The sequence below is a fragment of the Myodes glareolus genome, chromosome 9 (assembly GCF_982192425.1).
Source record: "Myodes glareolus chromosome 9, mMyoGla1.1, whole genome shotgun sequence".
Classification (NCBI taxonomy): Eukaryota; Metazoa; Chordata; class Mammalia; order Rodentia; family Cricetidae; genus Myodes; species Myodes glareolus.
The window spans coordinates 71,423,084-71,444,974 of record NC_142034.1 but is presented as its reverse complement, the minus strand read 5'-3'; the positions used below and the strand labels follow the sequence as shown (position 1 = coordinate 71,444,974).

The 21,891-nt window shown below is 48.7% G+C and overlaps 1 protein-coding gene across 1 annotated transcript in view; it reads left to right on the top strand.

Moving 5' to 3' along the window:
- Fstl4 (follistatin like 4) overlaps nt 1-21,464 on the top strand; it is a 433,548-nt gene extending 412,084 nt beyond the window's left edge. The window contains exons 14-16 of the mRNA XM_085694933.2: nt 5,781-5,888; nt 13,926-14,035; nt 15,514-21,464. Coding sequence (XP_085551059.2) covers nt 5,781-5,888; nt 13,926-14,035; nt 15,514-16,216 — 921 coding nt within the window. The 3' untranslated portion in view covers nt 16,217-21,464. The remainder of the gene's footprint in view (nt 1-5,780; nt 5,889-13,925; nt 14,036-15,513) is intronic.
- The last annotated feature ends 427 nt before the right edge of the window (nt 21,465-21,891 follow it).

Below are 21,891 nucleotides of genomic sequence, written 5' to 3'. Positions count from 1 at the left end.
AATACTTAAGGGAGAAAGAGTGTAATTCTGATTACAGTCCATTGTTGTAAGGAATCAGGTAGGAAGCTGATGTCCCCAGTCACATTACATTGATGGTAAAGAGCAGAGAACAGGGCTGGAGAGATGGCTCAGTACTGGCTGTGCTTTCAGAGAACCTGGGTTCAATTCCTTGTACTGACATAGAAGCTCACCACTGTCTGTGATTCAAGTAAGCTCCAGGAGTTCTGACACCTTCACAGAGAGACACATGCACATAAAATAAAGATTTTTTTTAAAAAAAAAAGTTTAAAAAGAGCAGAAAACAGAAAATTAGTAAAGGCATGCTAGTGCTTAGCTTATTTTATCCACTCTTAATCCAGAATCCCCTGCCTAGAGAATAGTGCAACCCACAGTGGGAGGGACATCCTGCTTCACATACCATAATCAAGATAATCTGACATAGACATGCCCAGCAGCCCCTCTCCCAGATGATTCTAACTTACATCAAGTATAAAGTGTAGAAGGACTTTCGTTTGGGTCACCAGCTCCCAAATAATGATTTATTAATTATTAAAGCTTGACCTTAGCTTAGATTTGTCCCCCTAGGTCTTATACTTTAAATTAACCCATATTTTTAAGTCTGTGCTCTACAACGTGGCTTTTACCTCTCTCCCATTCTGTGTGTCCGACTTGTTCCACATCTCCATAGCATCTCCTGTGGGTCTCAATCATCCTCTTCCTCTCTCTGCCCGGAAGTCCTGCCTATCTTTCCTGCCTAGCTATAAGTTGTTTCGTTTTCTATTATACCGATCACAGCAATACTTCTTCACAGTGTACAAATATCCTACAATAACAAAGTTTAACACTAACCATCACACTTCATTTCCTCAATAATGGTAAAATACTAACTCCTTTAACCTTCTTCCTGCCTTTTGTATTACTATATATTATTATTGCATATAAATATATATGCATACATATATCCAGGCAATCACTGATATTTACCCAGATATTTACTTTCTAGTCCACTTTATTACTGAGGTAGGTGGTAGTTGTTCTGACAATGTGTCACTCCATAGCCAAGGCTAGCCTTAAACTCAAAATACTCCTGCCTCCGCCTCCAAAGTCCTGGAATGAGGCCATTTTTAAGAGTTCTTCTGCTGGCAAACAGATCTCAATTTTGTTTGACGTGAAAACATTTTCTCTTTATGTCTGAATAATTCTAGCTGACAGTTACTTTCCTTCAGCATTTTAAGATACTATCCATATCTTCCTTTGTTGCTGGACCAACTGTATTTTCCCTCTCTTCTCCTCCGAGTTCCTCTCTGGTTAGTACTCTAACTGCAATGTTTCTCATATGGAGATCTTTGTATTTATTCTGATTCGAGGTCTCCAGAGGCTCTTGAGTTTGTGGACTGAACATTTAACAGATGGGAAAATTCTCAGCAATTATGTCTTTAAATATTCTGCTGTCCCGTGCTCACTTTCTTCCTGAGGAGCCTCTCTTTAAAGTGTTTGCCTTTCCATTGTACCCACATCTTCTCCTCTTTCAGTTTTGTATGTCCTACAGTGTGTCTTTCAGTTTGCTAATTGTACCTTCTCCTTCATCTAAGGTGGGGTTTTTCTGTTTATTGTTATATCAGAAATTCATTTTTAGCTTCAAATTTTCTATTTAATTCCCAAATTCTTTTTTGTGTTGTTTGTGCTTTTGCTCTTTTGAGACAGGGTTTCTCTGTGTAACAGCTCTGGCTGTCCTGGAACTTGCTTTGTAGACCAGACTGACCTCAAACTCGCAGAGACCAGCCTGCCTTCAGAGTGTTAGGATTAAAGTCACATGCCACCACCCAACCCACCCCTGGCTGCATATAAATTCTTAACTGCCTTCTTGTGGCCCTTCACATTATGATTTTGAATAGCAAAAAAGACATCTGCCTCTTGAAATGCCTAGCAATTTTTTTAATCCAAACATTCTACGTATTTTAAAATTGTAAAGTGTTTAAATGGCTGTCATCCATTGGAAAGGGTTTACCCTTTCGTCTGCTAGGCAGAAAGAGTAGCGAGTTGATCATTTTAAAATTTCTCGAGGGCCAAGTCTGCTCAGTGCATCCCCTAATCCTGGGGCTTTTAACTCAGGCTCTGGTTCCTGCCAGACTCCAGCGGCTCAGCATAGCGAGACTATGGGAAATCCTGTGCTGAGTTTAATCAATGTCTGGCTTAGTCTTCAGCTCCCTCTTCCACAGCACTGAGTAGGAGCTAGGGACAGGAAGAGAAGACAGTGGCTACTGTCTAACACTGGGAAATTCTGCAGTGAAGAGGGCAGAGAAGTGGGATGAGTGGAGAGAGATCTGTTTTTTTTTAATTTATTTATGATGTATACAACATTCCTTCCATATATGCTTGCATGCCAGAAGAGGGCACCAGATCTCATTATAGATGGCTGTGAGCCACCATATGGTTGCTGGGAATTGAACTCAGGACCTCTGGAAGAGCAGTCAGTGCTCTTAACCTCTGAGCCATCTTTCCAGCCCATGGAGAGAGAGCGAGATCTTTAACGAGAAAGCTGAAGGACTGGAAGGTGGCTCAGCCGCTAACTTCCTCAGATGATAGCGTTACCGTGGCACGGAAAGCTCCGAGAAGGATTACGGCAGCGCTAGGTGCCAAAGCCTTCGGTAAATGTACCAGTTACTTGTCTTGTTGCTGTGACCGAATGCCTGACACGAAGCAGTGGAAGGGAGAGGGTCCAGTCCAACCCAGCAGCAAGGGTCTCCAGTGGGAAGTGTGGGCCATCTTGGGCCCACAGTCAAGAAGGCGAGAGATGGATGCTGGTGCTCAGAACGCCTTCTCCTGCTTCCCTTTCCAGTCAGCCTCGGGCCCAGGCTGTGGAAGGCACAGCCCACATCCTCCTCTCTGAAACACTCTCACAAGCATAGCTCAAGGTGTGTCTCCTGGAGGATTTCCAAAACCAGTCCAGAGGAGAACGAACACTGACCACCACAATAAGTGGAAGCGGGGAGACATGCAGGGCTCACAGGAGACTACATCACCCTTGAGGGTCCCGTCAAGGCTAGTAATTAGAGACTCTCCTTGGGACTCGGCTGGGTGTTACCAGAAGCGAGACTTTAGGGGCAGTGGGGATAGAAGAAGGAACACATTTCAGCAGCAGGGAGCGAAATCACAAGTCCAGTTCTGCACACGTGGGTGAGATCCTCAACAGAGAAGACCTGGGACAGAGCAGCTCTTGGTCGGGAGGAAGTGAAGAAGCAGCTCTAAAAGGCAGTTGTGAACATATAACGTCCTGCAATGCTAAGAGCAGGATCATGAAGTGACCAGTGAACTTTAGAGGAGGCCTGGGACACCTCACCACAGGGATGGAAGCAGAAAATGAGAAGTGGGCAGGGGGCTCCAAAGACAGCTATTTAGCAGTTTGTGTGGACAAAGGTGGTCTTCCCCCCGCCATGGACTAACAAGGCTAGAATATGGATGAAAGTGAAATTTCAGAAATTCTGTTGATGAGGTATAAGCTATGGTGGTGAAGGAAGTGGAGGAAAAGCCATTGAAACCATGGAGAAAGAAGGATTTAGGGACATGTGCTGGCTAGTTTTATATCAATGACACAAACTATAGCCGTCTGAGAGGAGAAGGCGTCAATTGAGAAAATGTCTCCATGAGATGGTGCTGTAGGCAAGCTGCCTGTCAGTTATTTTCTTAATATATGGTGATCAATGGGGGAAATCCCAGTGCATCGTGGGTGGGGACACACCTGGGCTGTTTATCCTGGGTTCTATAAGAAAGCAGGCTGAGCAAGTCATGAGGAACAAGTCAGTAAGCAGCACCCCTCCATGGCCTCTGCATCAGTGCCTGCCTTCAGGCTCCTGCCTGGTTTGAGTTCCTGTCCCAACTTTCTTCTGTGATGAACAGTGGTATGGAAGCATGTAGTAATAAGGAACGGTGGGCTGCATTCCCACCCGGATCCCGGCTAGCTTACCCCGAAATAATTACATGGAAACTGTATTCCTTTAAACACTGCCTGGCCCATTATCTGTAGCCTCTTATTGGCTAACTCTCACATCTTGCTTTAACCCATATTTAGTAATCTGTGTAGCACCACAAGGTGGGTGGCTTACCAGGAAGATTCTAACCTGCATCCATCTCGGAGAGGAGAGCTATGGTGTCTGCCTCACTGCCTTCTTCCTCCCAGCATTCTGTTATGTTTACTCCACCTACCTAATTTTCTGTCCTATCAAAGGGCCAAGGCAGTTTATTAACCAATGAAAGTAACACAATAGACAGATGACCCTCCTCCATCAGAAGCATAAGCCAAGTCAGCCCTTTCCTCCCCTGGGTTGCTTTGGTCATGGTGTTCCATCACAGCAACAGCAACCCTAAGGTAGGGCTCACCCATATGAATTTGAAGGCATCAAATTTGGTGGCCAACTGGGCAGAAAAGATGGCTGAGAATCTATATCAGCCTCTTCATTTAGCATTGGGGGTTATGAAAAAAGCTGGTGGTTCATAGTCCATTATTAAAGATCATTAAAGAAGAGTTCTGTAGCATAAAAGCTGCACTGTGGGGAAGGAGAGATGGCTCGGTGGTTAAGAGTACTTGTTGATCTTGCACAGGAGTTGAGCTTAGTTCCCACCACCCACAGGTGGTGACTCACAACCACCTGTAACTCCAGTTCCAGGGGTCCAAAGCTCTCTTTCTGACCTCCTCAAGCACCTGAACTCACAAGCAACATACACAGAATTTTTTTTAAAGATCTACATTCTAAAAGGAAAAGAACATTCTTGTGTCAGGGTCTTGGGACAAGGGTCAGCAGGTAGCAGACTTTCCGCTGCTTCCGTGATGCGGGAGAATTGTCTGTATTCTGTCAATCATATTTTAATAAAACGCTGATTGGCCAGGCAGGCAGTATAGGTGGGAAAACCAGACAGGAAGTAGAGGTGATGCAATGAGAACAGGAGAGTTCTGGGAAGCAGGGAGGTTCCTCTGCCATTCCTGTGCAGACCACCGAAGAGGCAGCATGTAACCCGCCCAGCTGAAAAAGGTACTGAGCTATATGGCTAACATAGATAAGGATAATGGGGTAATATATGTTATAAGAGCTAATAAGTAGCCAGAGCTAAGGGCCAATCAGTTTATAACCTAATGTAGACTCCGTGTGATTTTCCTTGGGACTTGCTGGCTTGTGGGGTACCGGGCGGGACAGAAACCCCAACAAGCCGGCCCCATCATACTACATATGTTACACTTCCGTTTGAAAGGGAGCATGTGCCTGCCTGATGCTGTAGTCTTGAGTCCAGAGCCTTCAACTGCTGGATGTGTGACAAAGAGGCTGCACGGGGTGGGACAAAGGTCAGAGCTGGGTAGCAGGAGGTGGTCTCAAAATCTACCTCAGATGATCCTGGGAAAGGACCAACCCACCAGAACCCGAGTGGATGCTGAGGGTCCGAGAGGTCCCTAAGGCTCTAGGAAGACTAAAAAGAGTCCCCGGAACTGTTCTTGAGTGGAAGTCTTAGAGCCTCCGTGCTCAGTCTCTGACCAAGTTGGACCTAGGATACTTTAGGTGAGATACAAGCAAGAGACGAAGTTCTTCAAAGAGACAACTCATTGAGTTGCTTGTCCTCTGAGGACAAAGCCTATGGGACTATGTCTACACTGGGTTTCCAAGCAGCATAATGGGCAAGGGTTCGAAGCCAGCTTCCCAACTCCCCTAGTGAGATAACCACATATGTAAACGTCAAGAATGAGCATCGTGTCAGCCTCAGCAATGACCAACTTGTCACTATTTCTTTTCAAGTCCATAGGTGTGGACCCTCTGCCAGCTAAGCTGTCCTACGACAAGTCGCATGACCAGGTGTGGGTCCTGAGCTGGGGGGACGTGCACAAGTCCCAGCCAAGCCTGCAGGTACGTGGAGCATGTTGAAGCTGACACGCAGCCTCTAGCAGGATTCTGTTGCAATAAAATCATTATCTTGTGCTTCCCTGGGTGGCCATCTATCCAAATTATTAACACAAAGCCTTGAGAAGGAAGCAGCAAACAGTATTAGTAAGCTTTACCTGCCCATCTAAGAAGAAACTCTCAGTTGAGAAACTGTCTAGAGCAGAGTGGCCCATAGGCATGCCCATGGGTGAATAGTCTTAATTGAAGGAGGAGGATCCAGTCCACTGTGAGAGGCACCATCCCCTATACAGGTGGCTCTAGGCTGTGTAAGAAGACTAGCCAAGTATGGGCCTGTACCCAGACCAGCAAGCAGCGGCCTCCAGGCTCCTGCTTAAGTTCTAGCCTTGACTTCCCTCAAAGAGGAACTGTGACTCGGAAATCTTTTCCTTCTTAAATTTCTTTAAGTCAGAATATTTTATCATGCCAATAGAAGGAAGCCAGAAACCACCTCCAAACAATGCTTCCATCAGGCAATTCGCAGGGTATCTTCACCCAGGACTGCAGCTGAAAAGAATGTAAAATGATCAAATTCTAACTTCACGACAGCCCAATCCCTACCCAGCTGCATCACACCTGCTTCTCTAGCTCTTAGGGACAGATGGGATGTCTCTGGAGTCCAGACAGCGAAGAGGAAGACAGGATTTTCTTCTCCTTGGAATGAGCAGACCATCTAGAGAACCATGTTAAGTCATAAATGTTTTTTCCATTTGTTCTCTGTTTTATCTGAGACCAAGCAGCTCTATCTGACCGGCGTCTGGCAAGAGGGGCAGCAATGCCACCCACCGTCATGGTGGACATGTAGAAGAGGGAAGCAGATGGATGAGGAAGGGGCACAGGTGCCAGCGGGTGAAGAGAGAGGCATGATGCTCCCATTTTGTGAGAATTCACCCATCCTAGAGGGCTGCACTAATACCTTCAGGAGAAGAGAGAGCCATCAACTGATAGAGACCAAGAAGGTCCCACCGCCTCTCAACGGCACAGCATTGGCGGCCACGGCCCAACATGAGTTCGGTGGAGACACACTCTATTGGAACTATGGTTCTAACCAATACACAGGGGCAGCAGCCCGGGTGCTTAAACCCACAGAGAAAGCACACAGACTACGTGCTCACAGTGTGCTAGGCCACAGAGAGTTAAGTCATTTGCCCATGGTCCTGGCCCACTCAGCCTGGCTCTGAAGCCCCGACATTGGGCCTCCTGCCTCCTGAGAAGAGGCTAGGCTCTGCTGAAATGTAGAAATCCTCCCCACACAGCTAGGGAAGTCTGACACCACCTGGCCCTGCCTCTCTCCCCAGGGATCCACTACACCCTATGAAAAAGTCACTTGATGGTCAACTTTGTTCTAAAAAGCAGTACACAGAACCATCTGCATATAGGGAGGAGTTAACCCATTGCATGCACATGAATGATTTGGGCCACTGGGGTTGACTGTCTTTAGAACCCATAGAAGTAAATGGAGATAGCTCGGCCCTGTTCTCCTCCCAGCCTTTGCTGGACCCAAAGGGGAGGGAGATACCAGTTCCAGTGAACCTGTCGACGTAAAGAGCTTGCTTACCAAAGGTCCTGGGAGCCGAAATAAAGGTCGCTGAGAACAGAAAATGAGCTGGAAGAACTGCGGGAGACTACTTTACTCCTTTTTCTCTGTCGCCAAATGCTCTGAACTGCTTGCGGGCACAGACTATCACAGCAGGGAAGGCCCAGCAACAGGAACGCCTCCCAGGTGTGGCAGTGGGAAGGGACAGCTACCTGCTCACATCTCAGTGGCTAGGATGTGGACAGGGTACCATAAAGAGCGTCAGGCTGTACTCATTAAGAGGTCCTCCCTCCCTCCAGCAGTCTGCTTTCTCCAGTGATGTGTCATCTCCCAACAAAGCGTCTTCAGACAAAGACCAAGTGTTCAAAACCTTAAGTGTGGGAAGGACATGGCACAATCAAACCACAGCAGGGACAGATTTCCCGAGAATGCTAAGAATGAAATCCAAGGAGGGGTCACCAGAAAATTGGTCTTATTTCAACTAAAAATGAATGAAACCAGCTTCCAAGTTTAAAACTGAAGTGATTTAGAAAGGAAAAAAAATGTATCCTTATGAAGTAGCCTGAAAGAAAAAGGAAATCTTCCTGCAGAGAAAAACCTATGAAGGTTTGGAGATGTGGGACAGGATCCTGTAACACCCAGAGAAAAGGGTCACAGTTAGAATAGAATCAAACATTAAATTGCTAGGCATGATACTATTCACCTGTAATCCCAGTACATGGGACTCTGAGGCAGAAAGATGCCCATGAGTTCCAGGACAACCAGGGTGGCGTAGTGAGACTATCAAAAAAGAAACTGAACAAGTTTGGAACATAATTGTTGAGTCAAAGAGCTGTAGTGATGCTGGGTAGTGGTGGTGCACGCTGGATCTGAGTTGGAGGACAGCCTGGGCTACAAAGTGAGTTCCAAAAATGCCAGGGCTACACAGAAAAATCATAAAATCTTGAAAAACAAACTATAATCATGTGGGTTCAACAAGATCTAGGACTGGAGAGAGGGCTCAGAGAGTAAGGGTGCTTGTCACACAAGCCTAAGGGCCCGGGTTCAAATCCCCAGAAGCTGTGTAAATGTGAAAAAGGATAACTGAATCCACAGAATTGTCCTCTGGCCCCCACACATGCACCACGGTGTGTGCATGTGTACACACACTCATTCTCAACGAGAGGGCTCTACACATCCCAGTCCAGAGTGATGAGAAGCAATATATCTCTTGTTAATTCTTAGTAAAATTCTGGAACTCCAAGAAAGAAACTCTGACAAGGGAAGCCCTTTGGGGTTGGAAAACAAATCACCCACAAAAGACAGACAACCGGGTTGACATTAGATGTCCACACCCCCTGTACAGTAGCTGAAAAGCACAAGTTACATCTATGTGGTTGGAAGCGCAAAGAGCTGAGCATTCAAAGTCCTGTCCCAGCAAAGACCCCACTTGCCCGGGAAGACAAGAGGGTGTGTGAGCACCCAGGGTCTCAGCACTAAAGAAACATGAGGGGACATCAAGGGAAGATATAAAGCAAGTATCGGATGAGCCAGACCAGAGACATTATCACAGTGGAGAGAGAGAACGGAGGCACAGCACTGGGGGCTAAGGAAGGAAACACCTGGAAATGTATGTGCTAAGTAAAGCCAGAGACTTGGAGAATGAGAAAAATGAAACTATATACAAAATGTCACTTATTGTAATCACGAATGGGTGGAGGCAGGGCAGAGTGAAAATGTAAGTCTCGCTTTGTCGGGATAAGAAGGGTAGAGAAAATGCTGGAGCATGAATATCCATTTTTCCAACTATCTCTTTTTAGTTTTGGCTTGGTTTGGTATTTTGAGGCTGGGTTTCTCTGTGTAATAGTCCGAGCTGTCCTGGAACTCACTCTGTAAACCAGGCAGGCCTCAAACTCACAGATATCTGCCTGCCTCTGCCTCCCAAATGCTGGGATTAAAGGCGTGTGCCACTACCACCTGGCTAGACTTCTTTAATGACTTTTTTATGTGCATTGTTGTTTTGCCTGTTTGAGGGTATCAGACATCCTAGAACTGAAATCACAGACAGCTGTGAGCAGCCACGTGGGTGCTGGGAATTGAACTCAGGACCTCCAGAAGAACAGCCAGTGCTTTTAACCCCTGAGCCATCTCTCCAGCCTGCTTTATTTTTTAAAGGCAAAGATGTGCCAGGAGTGTAGGGTGTGACTATAGGTGATGCACTTCTCTGACAAGCACAAAACCCCGATTCCCTCCTCAGAACTATAGAAAACCGTCCATGGCGGTGTATGTCTGTAACCTCAGAACTTGGGAAGTAGAGACACGAAGATCAGAAGTCCAAGGTCAGCCTCCACCCCACAGTGAATTGGAGACTAACCTGGGCTACTTGAGAGAGATCCTGTCATTCATAAATAAATAAATAGAATGGTTTGATTGGGTTTTAAGAAGAAAAAATTTGATATAATTTGTTTTTGAGAACTCTAAAGCCACTTTGTTGACACTGGCCTATAACCACAGCTCCTCAGGAGGTCAAGGAGAAAGGGTCACGAATTCAAGGCCTGCTTGGGCAGTAAAATGAGTTCAAAGCCAGCCTAGGCAACTTAGCCCTTCCCTCAAAAAAGAACAAGAAGTGGGGCAAAGCGATAGCTCAGTCAGGAAAGCGCTGTGTTGCCAACACTGGGACCTGACCCCCAGCCCATAGGGCAAAAAACGAATATGGTGCCAGCAGGACGGCTAAGTGAGGAGGACACCGGCCACATAAGCCCCAGCAGTTCCGTCCCTAGAACTCACAACGGAGGGAGAGAAACTGACCCCCACATTCATTCCCGCAGGCTCACGCACAAAACCAAGCTGGAGGCTCTGGGAGACAGGATGATTCCTAGGACTCTCTAGCCAGCCAGCCCAGTCCGCATAGCAAATCAGGTCAATTCAAGAAACTGCCTCAAAAATAAATAAGGGAGATCTATAGCTACAGAGGTTGCTCAGTGGTTAAAGAACTGGCTGCTCTGACAAAAGACCTGGATCTGGTCCCCAGCAGCATGGTAGCTCACAACTATCCGGACCTCCAGTTCCAGAGGTCTGATACCCTCTTTTGACCTCCGCAAGCACAGGGCATGCACATGGTACACACCCACGTGAGCAGGCAAAAACGCCGTGTATGTAAAATAAATATCTAAAATATATTTTAATTTTTCAAAGGAGGGTGTAAGAACACTCAAGGCTGGTCTCTGGCCTGCACATGTGCATGTGTGCATTTCCTAGTTAAAGGGACTAGAATGCAGCTCCCTGCTAGAATATTTTCTTGGCACATACAAGGTCCTAGGTTTAGTCCCCATTACCAAAAGGGGCGGGAGACATGAAAGAAACGAAGAAATACAGTAGAAGTTATAAAAGGAGAGGCCTCAAGACTTGAAACAGTGATCACAGTTGATCAAAGGGATGCTCGGGAGAGAGTATGCGAGCACCGGGTGAGGTGGCTTTGAATTGAAAAGCTGTGGACAGCAGAAGAGACTTTCATGATGATGAAGAGTTATGTGCCCGCCAGTGTAACTAAACGCATAAAGCAGTGATTAAATATAATGTAGCTTGATCAAAGATAGGCCTAAATCGTCCATACCACGTAGAGAAAATAACACAGGAGGAAAATCCAACACAGACAAGGAGCTGAATTTAATATATAGGACACAGTTCACCTAGTAGAATTCTTGCACATGCATATAGATACAAAAGTATTTCATTAGTCGCAGGAAAATGCCAAAGGTTTTGTAAAATTAGATGTTGTGGGCTGTGCTATCTGATAACCAGAAAGCAGCCCGGGTGCTGGAGGGAGGGCTCAGCAGTTGGGTCCTTGCCACTGTTGCAGAGGACCTGAATTTGGTTCCCAGTACCCTCATCAGGAGACCCACAGCCACCTATAGCCTGAGCTCCAGGAGACCTGACACCCTCTTCTGCCCTAGGCATGCACGCGCGCGCGCACACACACACACACACACACACACACACACATTTTTTAAGTAACTTAAAATAATTGTGCCTAGATACAGATGAAAAGCTGTACATGGCCATGCACACCTATGGCACTGAAACTCTGGATGCTGAGACAGAGAGATTGGGAGTTCAAGGCCAGCCTGGGATAGATAGGGAGACCCTGTACCCCAAATCTAAAACACAAGCAATGCAAAAGGCTGCAGGGGTGGGTAAAGATCGGGTTGTTGATACTTGAAAAGCAGTAGAAGCATACTCTACCGTTCCTTCTAAATAGTCATTATTCGGGTATTTGCTAGGTTTTGCCCTGGCTGTGTGGAAGTGAGTCCATGCATGAAGCCCATCCCCACGCTCTCCTCCTAAGGCATCATCACTAATTCTACCCAGTTGTTCTTACCCCAGGCCCAGCTTTTAGTGGCCTCTAGCTTGTCCCCTAGATGTTACTTCTCAGCAGGCACTGTTCACCCACCTAAGAGATGCTCAGCATTTTGTCATCGCCCTTCTATCCAGATAGCCTCTCATGCTACTATGCCATCTGTGACTCTCTCCTGAGCTGAGCCCACAGAACTAGGAGATCTTCAGAATTATCTTTGTGGCATCTGGGAGCTCAACTATGTGCCAGGACCCAAGGCCAGGGCAAGAGAACCGCAGGGCTCGGAGAAATAAGGTTGACATACTGTGTCGGCTCAATGGTCCATGGGGCTGTGTCTGATGAAGCCACCTCTGAATATAGGGTGTCAGGGTGGTGAGGCGTGAATGACACTGACCGATGACAGCCTGTAATTTTCCATCTCTATTATAAGCTGAAATGACAGGCCTGGCATCAAGCAGCGATTGCACGCTGCCTTGGAATGCTCAGCCACATTTCCCAGAGACACTCTTAAACCCAGTGTCTAATCCTTGTATTTTCTTAATGCCCAGTTCGATGAGCTTTTCTCCCGTGAACTTGTCAAGAAAGCATCATGCTGCCATTTGTTAAATAGAAAAATCACTTGAAAACATGCTCCTTGCAACTTCCAAAGCACTTGGAGACTAGAAATCACAGCATGCACCCCTCTGCTCCAGCACCGTGCCTGCTGCCATCCCTCACCCCCAAGGCGAGCATGGAGGTACACAAAGATTCCAGCCTCAAACCTGCCTGAACAGGCCAGCCAGCTGCTGTTTGCTCTGTCATGAAAGTGACAGCCAGAAGGCAGACCCTGTCCTACAAGGCAAAAGTGCTCGGTGCTGCAAGCCGTGTGCTCAGCAGGACCCACCTGCGACTGCCCTTGTCCTGCAGGCTGGCAGTGGGCTGCAAAAAAACCTGGGTCCTTTCTACTACTGCCGTGGCCACAATATGATCAAGAAAAAAAAAAAAAAAGACGTGTCCTTTGTTGGTTGAGAGTTGAAGGTCAGCTTCCTGTCCCTAGTGCCCTTGAGCTAAAATTGCCTGTGAGCTAGTCAAATCCATGCTGTAGTGTAGATCTGCCTTTCTAGGCAATGGCCTAAAACCTATAGGTCGATGACCCTGTACAGAAGGTGGGGGGTCATGGGCTGCCCTTAACCAAGTGACTTCCCACAGGGCACCCAGTTTTGACTCACCCTTAGTCTAACCCCTTGGATTAACCTCTCCCACCACCAAGTTATCCTTGCCCCGACTCAACATACCAGGGACACACACCAGGGATTAGACCTGCTTGCTTTCTGCCAAGTCCACAGGGCAAAAGCATTGCCTGTGGGAAAACAGAGGCAACCATGATCCAGGTTGTGCAAAGCGTGGGACTTGAGTTCCAATCCCCAGAGCCCACATTTAAAAAAAAAAAAAAAAAAAAAAAGCTAGGCATGGTGATACGCACTTATAATCCTGTGCTGAGAAGGTAGAAACTGGAAGGTCCCTGGGGCTTACTACCCAGCCAACTTAGCCTATGTGATGAGTTACATGTCATTGGCTCAAACACACCAAGTAGACAGCACATGAGAAATGATACCCGTCGTTGACCTATGGCCCCCATTAGCATATGCACACCTGTGCACACACTCGTGCTTGCCCCACGCAAACACACAGAAACACTAAATGTGTTCAATAATTTCATAGTGCATCAGTCCATTGTTCATTTTCTCCCCCCTTTTCCTGGGGTTGAGCAGAGATACAAACGCTAGAAGCACCTGGCAGCAAAGGAGCTGTCTCTGAATATATCAGCTTACTAGGGAGGGACTCTTCCTTGGAAACCCCAGCACTATTCCCTAGGTCCTGACCCAACCCTCCTGCAGGAAGACAAGAAGCAGACTGCCAGGTTGGACTGAGAAGGGGTGGCCAGTCTGGGCCTTACTTCCTCCCCCAGGAAGGACAGCTGCCTGATCTCCACCTTCCCAAACAGCTCCCACTTGGCTCCTGTCTCTTTCCTGAGACTAGGGTTTATCCACCATGTATCCCACCATCTGTGGGGTCTACCGTTGAACATGCACATGTCCAGCCCTCTGGCCCGCTCCTCAGTGGACCCCCACAATATCCCCTCTCTACGTTACAGGTGATCACGGAAGCCAGCGCTGGCCAGGGCCAGCACCTCATCCGAACGCCGTTTGCAGGAGTGGATGACTTCTTCATACCCCCAACCAATCTCATCATCAACCACGTCAGGTAGGACTGGTCTGCCCCGCCCCTGCAGACCATGTTCAGCCCCCATCTGCCTGGGCAATCATGCACCCCTCGCTCCCTCCCAACACATCCTGATCTGCCTCCCTCTCTGGCACAGCAGACCCAGAGCCTGGTCGCCCTGCTAAGCATCCCTTCTAGTTAAAGAGAGTTCACAGTCCCCAGAGTCTTTAGGGATTGGCCCCTCTCCTTCCTCTCTCATTTCCTAGAGCTTCCACAAGCTCTGCAAATGTCCCCTGCTGTGTCATCAAGTCCCCAAAGACCTCACTTTGTATGCCTCTGTGAACTGACATCAGACTCAATCTTCAAGAAGAAATGACTCATTTTTGCACGCTAATGCTGGGGACCTTAAGAGAACAATAGCCTCCCTCAGAACCCAGTCCCTGCAGAGCCTCGGGGCTTGAATGCACACATGAGACCCCCACCAGGACTCCAGCCAGGAGCGGTGAGGTGCAGATGCTCCTGAGTAGCTCTTAAGTTCCTCTTAAGAGCATCGTCTTCTCCCTCCGCTTCTTTAAGGATGCTTTAAAGTCAACGTCTGGGACTTTGTGCCCACTCTAGAAATGCCTTTTTTTTTGCAAAAGGAAATTATAGAAACAGATTCTCCTATTCTTTTAGGTGCATGCAGTCAGTACCGAAGGCCTTTGTGAGCCAGACACTAGGTGCAGATCTCTGGGGACGTCCCACCTGGAGTCAGACTCTCCTATACCTGCAGTCAGTTTCCGACAGAATTCCAGAAAGCCAGATGAGCTCGAGTCCCACCTGCTTGAGCTCCCTCTCGGATCTGATCTTCCCGACTGCCCTGGGAAGAGACCGCGCTCTTTAGAGTCCCTGAGGCTCGGAGAGGCAAGGTCCTGGGCTCTGCAACCAAAGGGCATCCCAGCAGCACCAGGCCAAGTGACCTCTAGGGCAAAAATTGCCCTGGGGTTCTTCTTGCCCACATTATGGATGCCAGAGAGAAGACCACACTATGAATTCCTCCCCCAGCATCAGGACAATAAATCGGAACTCTGTCCTTGCTTAGCTGTGTCTTCGAATTCTGCCTTTCCAGACAGCTCAGGAGCAGGTGAATTGACAAGGGTCCTCGTGACAGGAGCGCAAGAGTCAGTCTTTTCCTGCAAACCCAGATCCCCACCCCAGCTAACCAAGCTAGGGAAGTGGTCCAGAGGCACCTCCAGAGAGAAGCCACTGAGGGCCGTTCCCCTGCCCTTCAAAAGCGTTTTTCCAAGGATGAGTGAGTTTTGCAAACATGCAAATCCACAAACATTATACTCAACTGTACGTGACTGAAGAGTATAGATAGCTGGCTCAGAGGCATCCCCTGCAGAATGACAGATCTTATTAATAGGCTATTAGATGACTGAAGGGTTAGGATGTTATCATTTAAAACAAATGACAGATCCCCTGCCCCCAACAGCGGCCTCTGACGCATGACTCTCTGACCTCTACTGCTCTCCTTCCAGGTTTGGCTTCATCTTCAACAGGTCTGACCCTGCTGTCCACAAAGTTGACCTGGAGACTCTGATGCCCCTCAAGACCATCAGCCTGAAGCACCATAGCTGCACGCCTCAAGCCATGGCCCACACCCACCTGGGCGGCTACTTCTTCGTGCAGTGCCGACAGGACACCCCTACCTCCACCAGCCCACAGCTGCTCATTGACAGCGTCACAGACTCGGTGCTGGGCCCTAACACTGACGTCACAGGCACCCCCCACGTGTCCCCTGATGGACGCTTCATCGTCAGTGTCTCCAACAAGGGCCCCTGGCTGCACGTGCAGGAGGTCACAGTGCGGGGGGAAATCCAGACCCTGTATGACCTCAAAATAAACCCGGGAGTCTCAGACTTGGCTTTTCAGCATTCCTTCACGGAAGGCAATCAGTACAACGCCTACGCCACTCTCGACAAGGAACCAGACCTGCTGCTCCTCGAGCTGTCCACCGGGAAGATGGGGAGGCTGAAGAACTTAAAGGAGCCACCCACCGGGCCAGCTCCACCCTGGGGTGGACCCCGCAGAATCCTGAGGGACAGCGGGCTCTTTGGACAGTACCTCCTCACACCCGCTCAAGAGTCGCTGTTCCTGATCAATGGGAGACGAAACGCCCTGAGATGCGAGGTGTCGGGCGCAAAGGGTGCTGCCGCAGTGGTGTGGGTCGGGGAGGTATGAAAGGGTCCAGTAAGGAACCAAGCTCGGGTCCAGGAGTACCACCTTAGTCCTGACACCACAGCCCCAACCAGGCGCACTGTACATTTTCACAGACAAAAAAAGCCAAACCCCGTACTTCGCTTTGTGGTTCAACACTGATCTCCTTGCAAGTTCCCTAGTAGAAGGTACGCACAGCAACCAAGATCCGGGGGTTTCCATTCAGAAGTATGATGTAATGCCTTGAGCCGTGGCGAGAACACATGCTGCTGTGTGCAAGGAAATCATCTCTGTTCCTGGCTGCACTCCACGTCGCCTGGGGACATCACAGAAGCGAGGGATCCTGATGCCCAGGCCGACACTTCTGTCCGTTGCCTTCACATAGTCATTATCCTAACCCACCAGCCCCAGCCAGTGCCCTGCAGGAGTGGCCCGGGCAGCAGGGTTGAGCGGGGCTGTCCCTCTTAGCGGGCTAGCCTCCTACTCCTGCTGGGGACCTCACATGCTCCATCCTGGACGCTGCTTGCTTGCTTTTCCAGCCGAGTGCTATACCCCTGAGGGAGAGCCTCTGAAACTTACTACACCTTGGGGGATGGGAAATCACTTGCTTTATTTTGGAATTTTTTGATTAAAACTAATTTTTTTATAATCTCAAATGTGAGGACGCAGAAAGATGTTCTCCAGGGTCCAGCTGTGTTCTTCCCTGCCTTAGGCCAAGTCTCCGAGGGGAGAGGGTCCCAGCTGTACATCCCATGTGCAGAAAAAATAGATACCCAAGAAATAGCAGCCCTGTGCACCATTGTGTTGGCCCAAGTGCAGCCCATAATCACCATGTTAAAATCCACGCTGGGACCCCAAGAGACCAAGCTGAGCCCCATGTGCCTGCTCTTCACCACAGAAAGGCAACATGTTATTAAGGATGCCTAATGCACCAGCAGAAGTACAGACCCAGGGCAAGCCAGGCTTTCCTGGTGAGGTATAGGCAGCCTCTGGGTTCCATCCAGAAGCCATGAGTGCCATCCATCCAGAGCCCTAAGGCTGTGTTTCTGCAGGAGCAGTGGGCACTGATGCCTCAGCCCCTGTCACCACACTGCAAGAGAGCCCTTTTCCCTAGTGTTTTCATTCACATCCCCTGATCTACACCCTCTCCATAATGCAGACTCTCAGAGTGAGGGCTGTGTCAGCCCCTCCGGTCTCTGCCTGCAATAGGAAGAGGCCAAACCCAGTCAGCCCTAGGGGACCACCTGTGTCAGACTCAACAAGAAAGAGAACCCCCCCCCCAGGTTTCTCAGAACATTCCTGTCCTCTCCCACCTCCGTTGCCAAAACATACTGGCTTTCGAGTTCGAATGATTATTCTGCAAACCCCACAGTGTTGAGACAGTGGGTTCGCCCCAGTCCAGCTAACTTAGCCACTTTCACCGACCAGCAATGGCCATGACTTTGAAGACACAGATTGCACCTTTCTCCCACTTCCTGCATGAGTGCTTGACCCCCACTGTTCATGCCAGCTTCTTGCTGCTAGTCTGGTCTCTCCCGCAGTTCCTCTCCTAGTCCACTAAACACCGTCTGTCCCTGACGGTCCAAGGCAGTTCCCCGTACATGTGCTATCATGTTTGAGGTGTGGGTAAGAGGCTGAAGATGTTGCCCTCAGAGGCAAGCTTCACAACTGGGTTAGGTGGCAATGATACATCTTACCCTGTCTTATCTGCCTCAGAGCCTGATATGATTCTGGGGTCCCATGCTTTCATTAAAATCTTCCAATGGTCACATATTTCTCCTTTTGGAACAATAGTGTCTGCCTCGGGCAGATTCCCTGAGCCTCAAAGAGGTGGAGCATCGTTTCCCCCAAGCCCACCAAGGTCAGGTTACGCACCCTCTTTGGATGCAAAAGTCAAAGACCAACACAGTCCAGCAAACCAGAAGAAAGCAGGATTGCTACTTGGTCACTGCCCTGCTTCTCTGCACATTCCTAGAAGGTACCCGCAAAGTTCTCAAGTACTAGAGATAGCCAACCTATATCCAGTGACCTGGGTGCAAGACATGTTAATGGATAAACTCAGAACCCTGAAACCTAGTCCAGATGTCAGTAGCTCAGCCCAGGCTGCAGTCACAAAAGCAGAATGGCTTCCTGGCAATGAGATCAGTAGAGGAAGGCAGAGGACTGTGGGAAAATCTTGCCTGCCTTCCCCCTCTTCACTCTGAGACCAGAAGAGACTCGTGAGTCAAGTTTAAAACCCACTGGCAACAACAGTGAGTGGACCTCCTGCAACAAGCCCAGCCCGTGGGGGTTCTGAAGAACACAAGAAATTGACAGCTAACAGTTTACTCAGAAAGGACTGGTTTAACTAAGAAAACCACCAGGAAAGCGATTTACATAAACCCCATCCATAATTCTTAACATTCAACTGATGATGCAAACATTCAATTGTTCTTTCTTTTTTTTTCCCAGAAAACCAGCACAAATTCTGTGCATATGTAGCTACTGGTTCTCCTTCTGCCCCAAAGTCCTTGCTCTCAACATCCTATCCAGCAACCCCAGACCTGCATGGAAGAGAGCCTTCCTGCTTCTGACTGAGTATATAACCCTCTTGTCCAAACAAGCCTAAGGGTGGGCCACCCTCCAATGTGGTACATGGATCTCTTTGGTCCCCAAGCCACATAAATATCCTGCAGCCTTCCTGGATCATGGGAAGAGGCTGGAAAAGATCTGAAGTCAAGAATCTAAAGGGATTCTTTATCAGAATCTAAGGCCAAGCTGCAAGTTCTCTGATGGAAAGAGCGGGCGTCACCAAGAAACGGGGTTCAGTTCCTCCGCTCTGTACTCCCCCTCACCTACTCTCTGTTCAGGAAAGGGCTCCCAGCTAAAGGAAAGCACCCCAGGAAGGCTGCTTGCTACCCCAGACAGAGCCAAGGGCAGCAGCTTGCTGCAAAGAGCCTGGGAACTTCCGAGTCTTCACCCAGCGAAGCGCGAGTTGGCTTTGTCCAGTCGCATCTTCTCGTTCGTCTGATGACCGATAACCTGTGAACTAAGGGAGCCTCTCAGAATGGAGATGTGAAACAGACTCGCTCTGGATATATTTTTGTACCGCGGGCTAAAGTGTAGTTGCTTCATTTTCTCGTGCGTTTCGAAAAACCACTGATGCAGAACCATCTTCACTAACACACCCCCCAGCCCTCTCTCCAACCCTCCCGTCCGAAAGCAAGTCTCCTGGGGATCTGTCACCATTCTTCTCCCTCCAGCACACCCACCAATCTACCTCACATCTTCCTTCCATGTACCCAGCACCCCCAGAATGCCCCCCAGGAGGCCAGAGATGAGGCAAGACTCCTGGAGATTGATTCAGAAGTCCTCTATCAGCCCTGCCCCAGGCCCATTCCATGTGTCAGAACCACAGACAGCACCTGCTGTCCAGGATCACAGCCCAAACCCTAGCTCTCGGTCCCAGGGAGTTAGAAGCCGAGGACCAGAGAAAGCACCATCAGGGCGGTCAGAAAGAGGGAGAGAGCTGGTGAGATTTCATTTCAGCCCAGTCTCATGTGAGGCAGTTCACCCTCTCCATCTTCTCCCACTTCATTCCCTTTCTTCCTGGCTCCCTTCCTGTATCCCATGCCCCCTGCTCCTAAGTTCCCCCGTGACGGCCCTCATCCTTCAAGGAGCAACAACTCTCCACACACCAGCTTCATGTGCCCTTTGCCCACACGCTCCTTGCTCTGAGGGTTCAAATGAGAAGTCCCTCACAGACCAGATGCTGCCTTTTTGCTCCCAAGCCACCACAGAGGCAACGTGGTCTTGTTCAAAAGCATCGCTAACTGCCTAGGTTTGGTTTCTCTCCATAACCACAAAGATGCTAAGTGGGATACTTAAAAGATTCAATGGGGGCAGGGCACTCAGGATGTGAGCGCAAGGTGCCAAGTGGGCGGTGGAAGGCAAGCCACTTCCTGCTCACTGCACTGGCTTGAGGATCTGGGTGTCGTGGCTGGGTCCGTGGGCTTGGGCGTCTACTCCCCAGCAGATACCTAGAGGTGATGATCAAGCATCTCTTAGGCCTCCACAGTCTCCTCTGACTCTCTGGGCGTCTAGCTGGGAAGTGTAATCTAACCAAACACAATGGATGAAATTATGAGATATGTAAGGAGAGAAGAAACGGACTTCCGGAATTCACAGTGAGGCTTCTTCAGCCGGCACCAGCGCCTTTAGGACGTTTTGGCTTTTGACCCAAAGACACAGCTTGTGCGCCTTTCTTTCCAACTTAATGACCAGTCCCTTTCCCACGACAGCTCCCACCATTCACGGAGCATCCGTTTCCCACCATTCAGGCATCATGTGACCCCTTGCCATGACGCCTTACTACTTTAGCGTTCCAATGAAAAGTCGCCTGTGGCCTAGAAAACATGGCCCTACCCTAGACAACTCTAGCGAACCCTGCCTACATCCCACAGAGCCTTGCGTAGGGACTGGCCCCCTACACCACGCCTTGGTGACATGTTGCTCTCCACAGTTCACCTTCTGGATAAAGGGAGGCCAGCATCGGCTGGTCGTGTGATCCAGAGGCTGTCTAAACTCTAAATCCTCGTCCGCTGTCTAGCATGCATCTCCAGAGATGGGAGAGAAACAAGCCTGCAGGCCACCAGACCCAGACCCACTGTGCCCCCTGGTGGTAGCACCCCCACATTCACACCCTCCCCGCCTGCCTCCAGGGCTCCCCACATCCCCCCAGTGCTGCTGCCCTGCTTCCTGAAGGCTGTATAAAATGACCCAAAGTGAAACTGGGCATGAAGTTTTGCTCGAGTGGTCGCACACCATTTCGCGCTACCGCGTCGCCGAATGACCTTCACGTTGTGGAACCCCACACACGCCATCCCGAGAGTCATCCTTTCCCCACCTCAGAAAAACCCTTGGATTGCTTACATCGAGGCAGGCTACGTTCTTTTGAGCAGTTGTGTAGACTCCAAAATATATTTTCTGTAATCAGTATCTCTCAAAAGGCCGCCTGTAATTATTATACACATGTGAATTTTTTCCTTATTTATAAGATATATATAAATTATTTTTAATACATCAACTTTAGTAGAAATTTGTACCAACACAGTAACAGTATGTGACATTTGAAATAAGTTTGTGTTTATTTTGATGTATGACACAGTATTGAACACATGATGTATTTACTGTACCACTTGACAAAAAAAGAAAAGACTCACAGATTACCATAAAGTATGGTCATTGTCGATGCTTTTTTTCTGAGGATTTTACAATAAAACTTGAGAAAGAATCCTTTCTGGATCGAGTATGTCAGTGGCTGTGAAAGTGAGAACTGACAGATGCAAGACTCAAGGTTTTGTTCAGTTTGGTTTGGTTCTGGTTTTTTTCCAGCACGATTTTTTTCTGTGTAGCCCTGGCTGTAGACCACTCTAGACTCACTCTGTAGACCATGCTGGCCTTGAACTCATAGATCCACCTTCCTCTGCCTCCCTGAGTGTTGGGATTAAAGGTGTGCAGCACCACCCCATTTCAATGGAAGCAGGGGCTCAGAACAAAAGAACGAACTGACTCCAATTCAAGTCTATAGCCAAAGAATGCTGGTCCCTGTGATCTATCCACATACAAAGCCTGAGCCTCAGTTCCCCTGGCCTCTGCTTTCTAGATCTGCCTCATTAACATTTGCGGGAGGATGGGGGTCCAGCAGTTTCCTGTGTGGT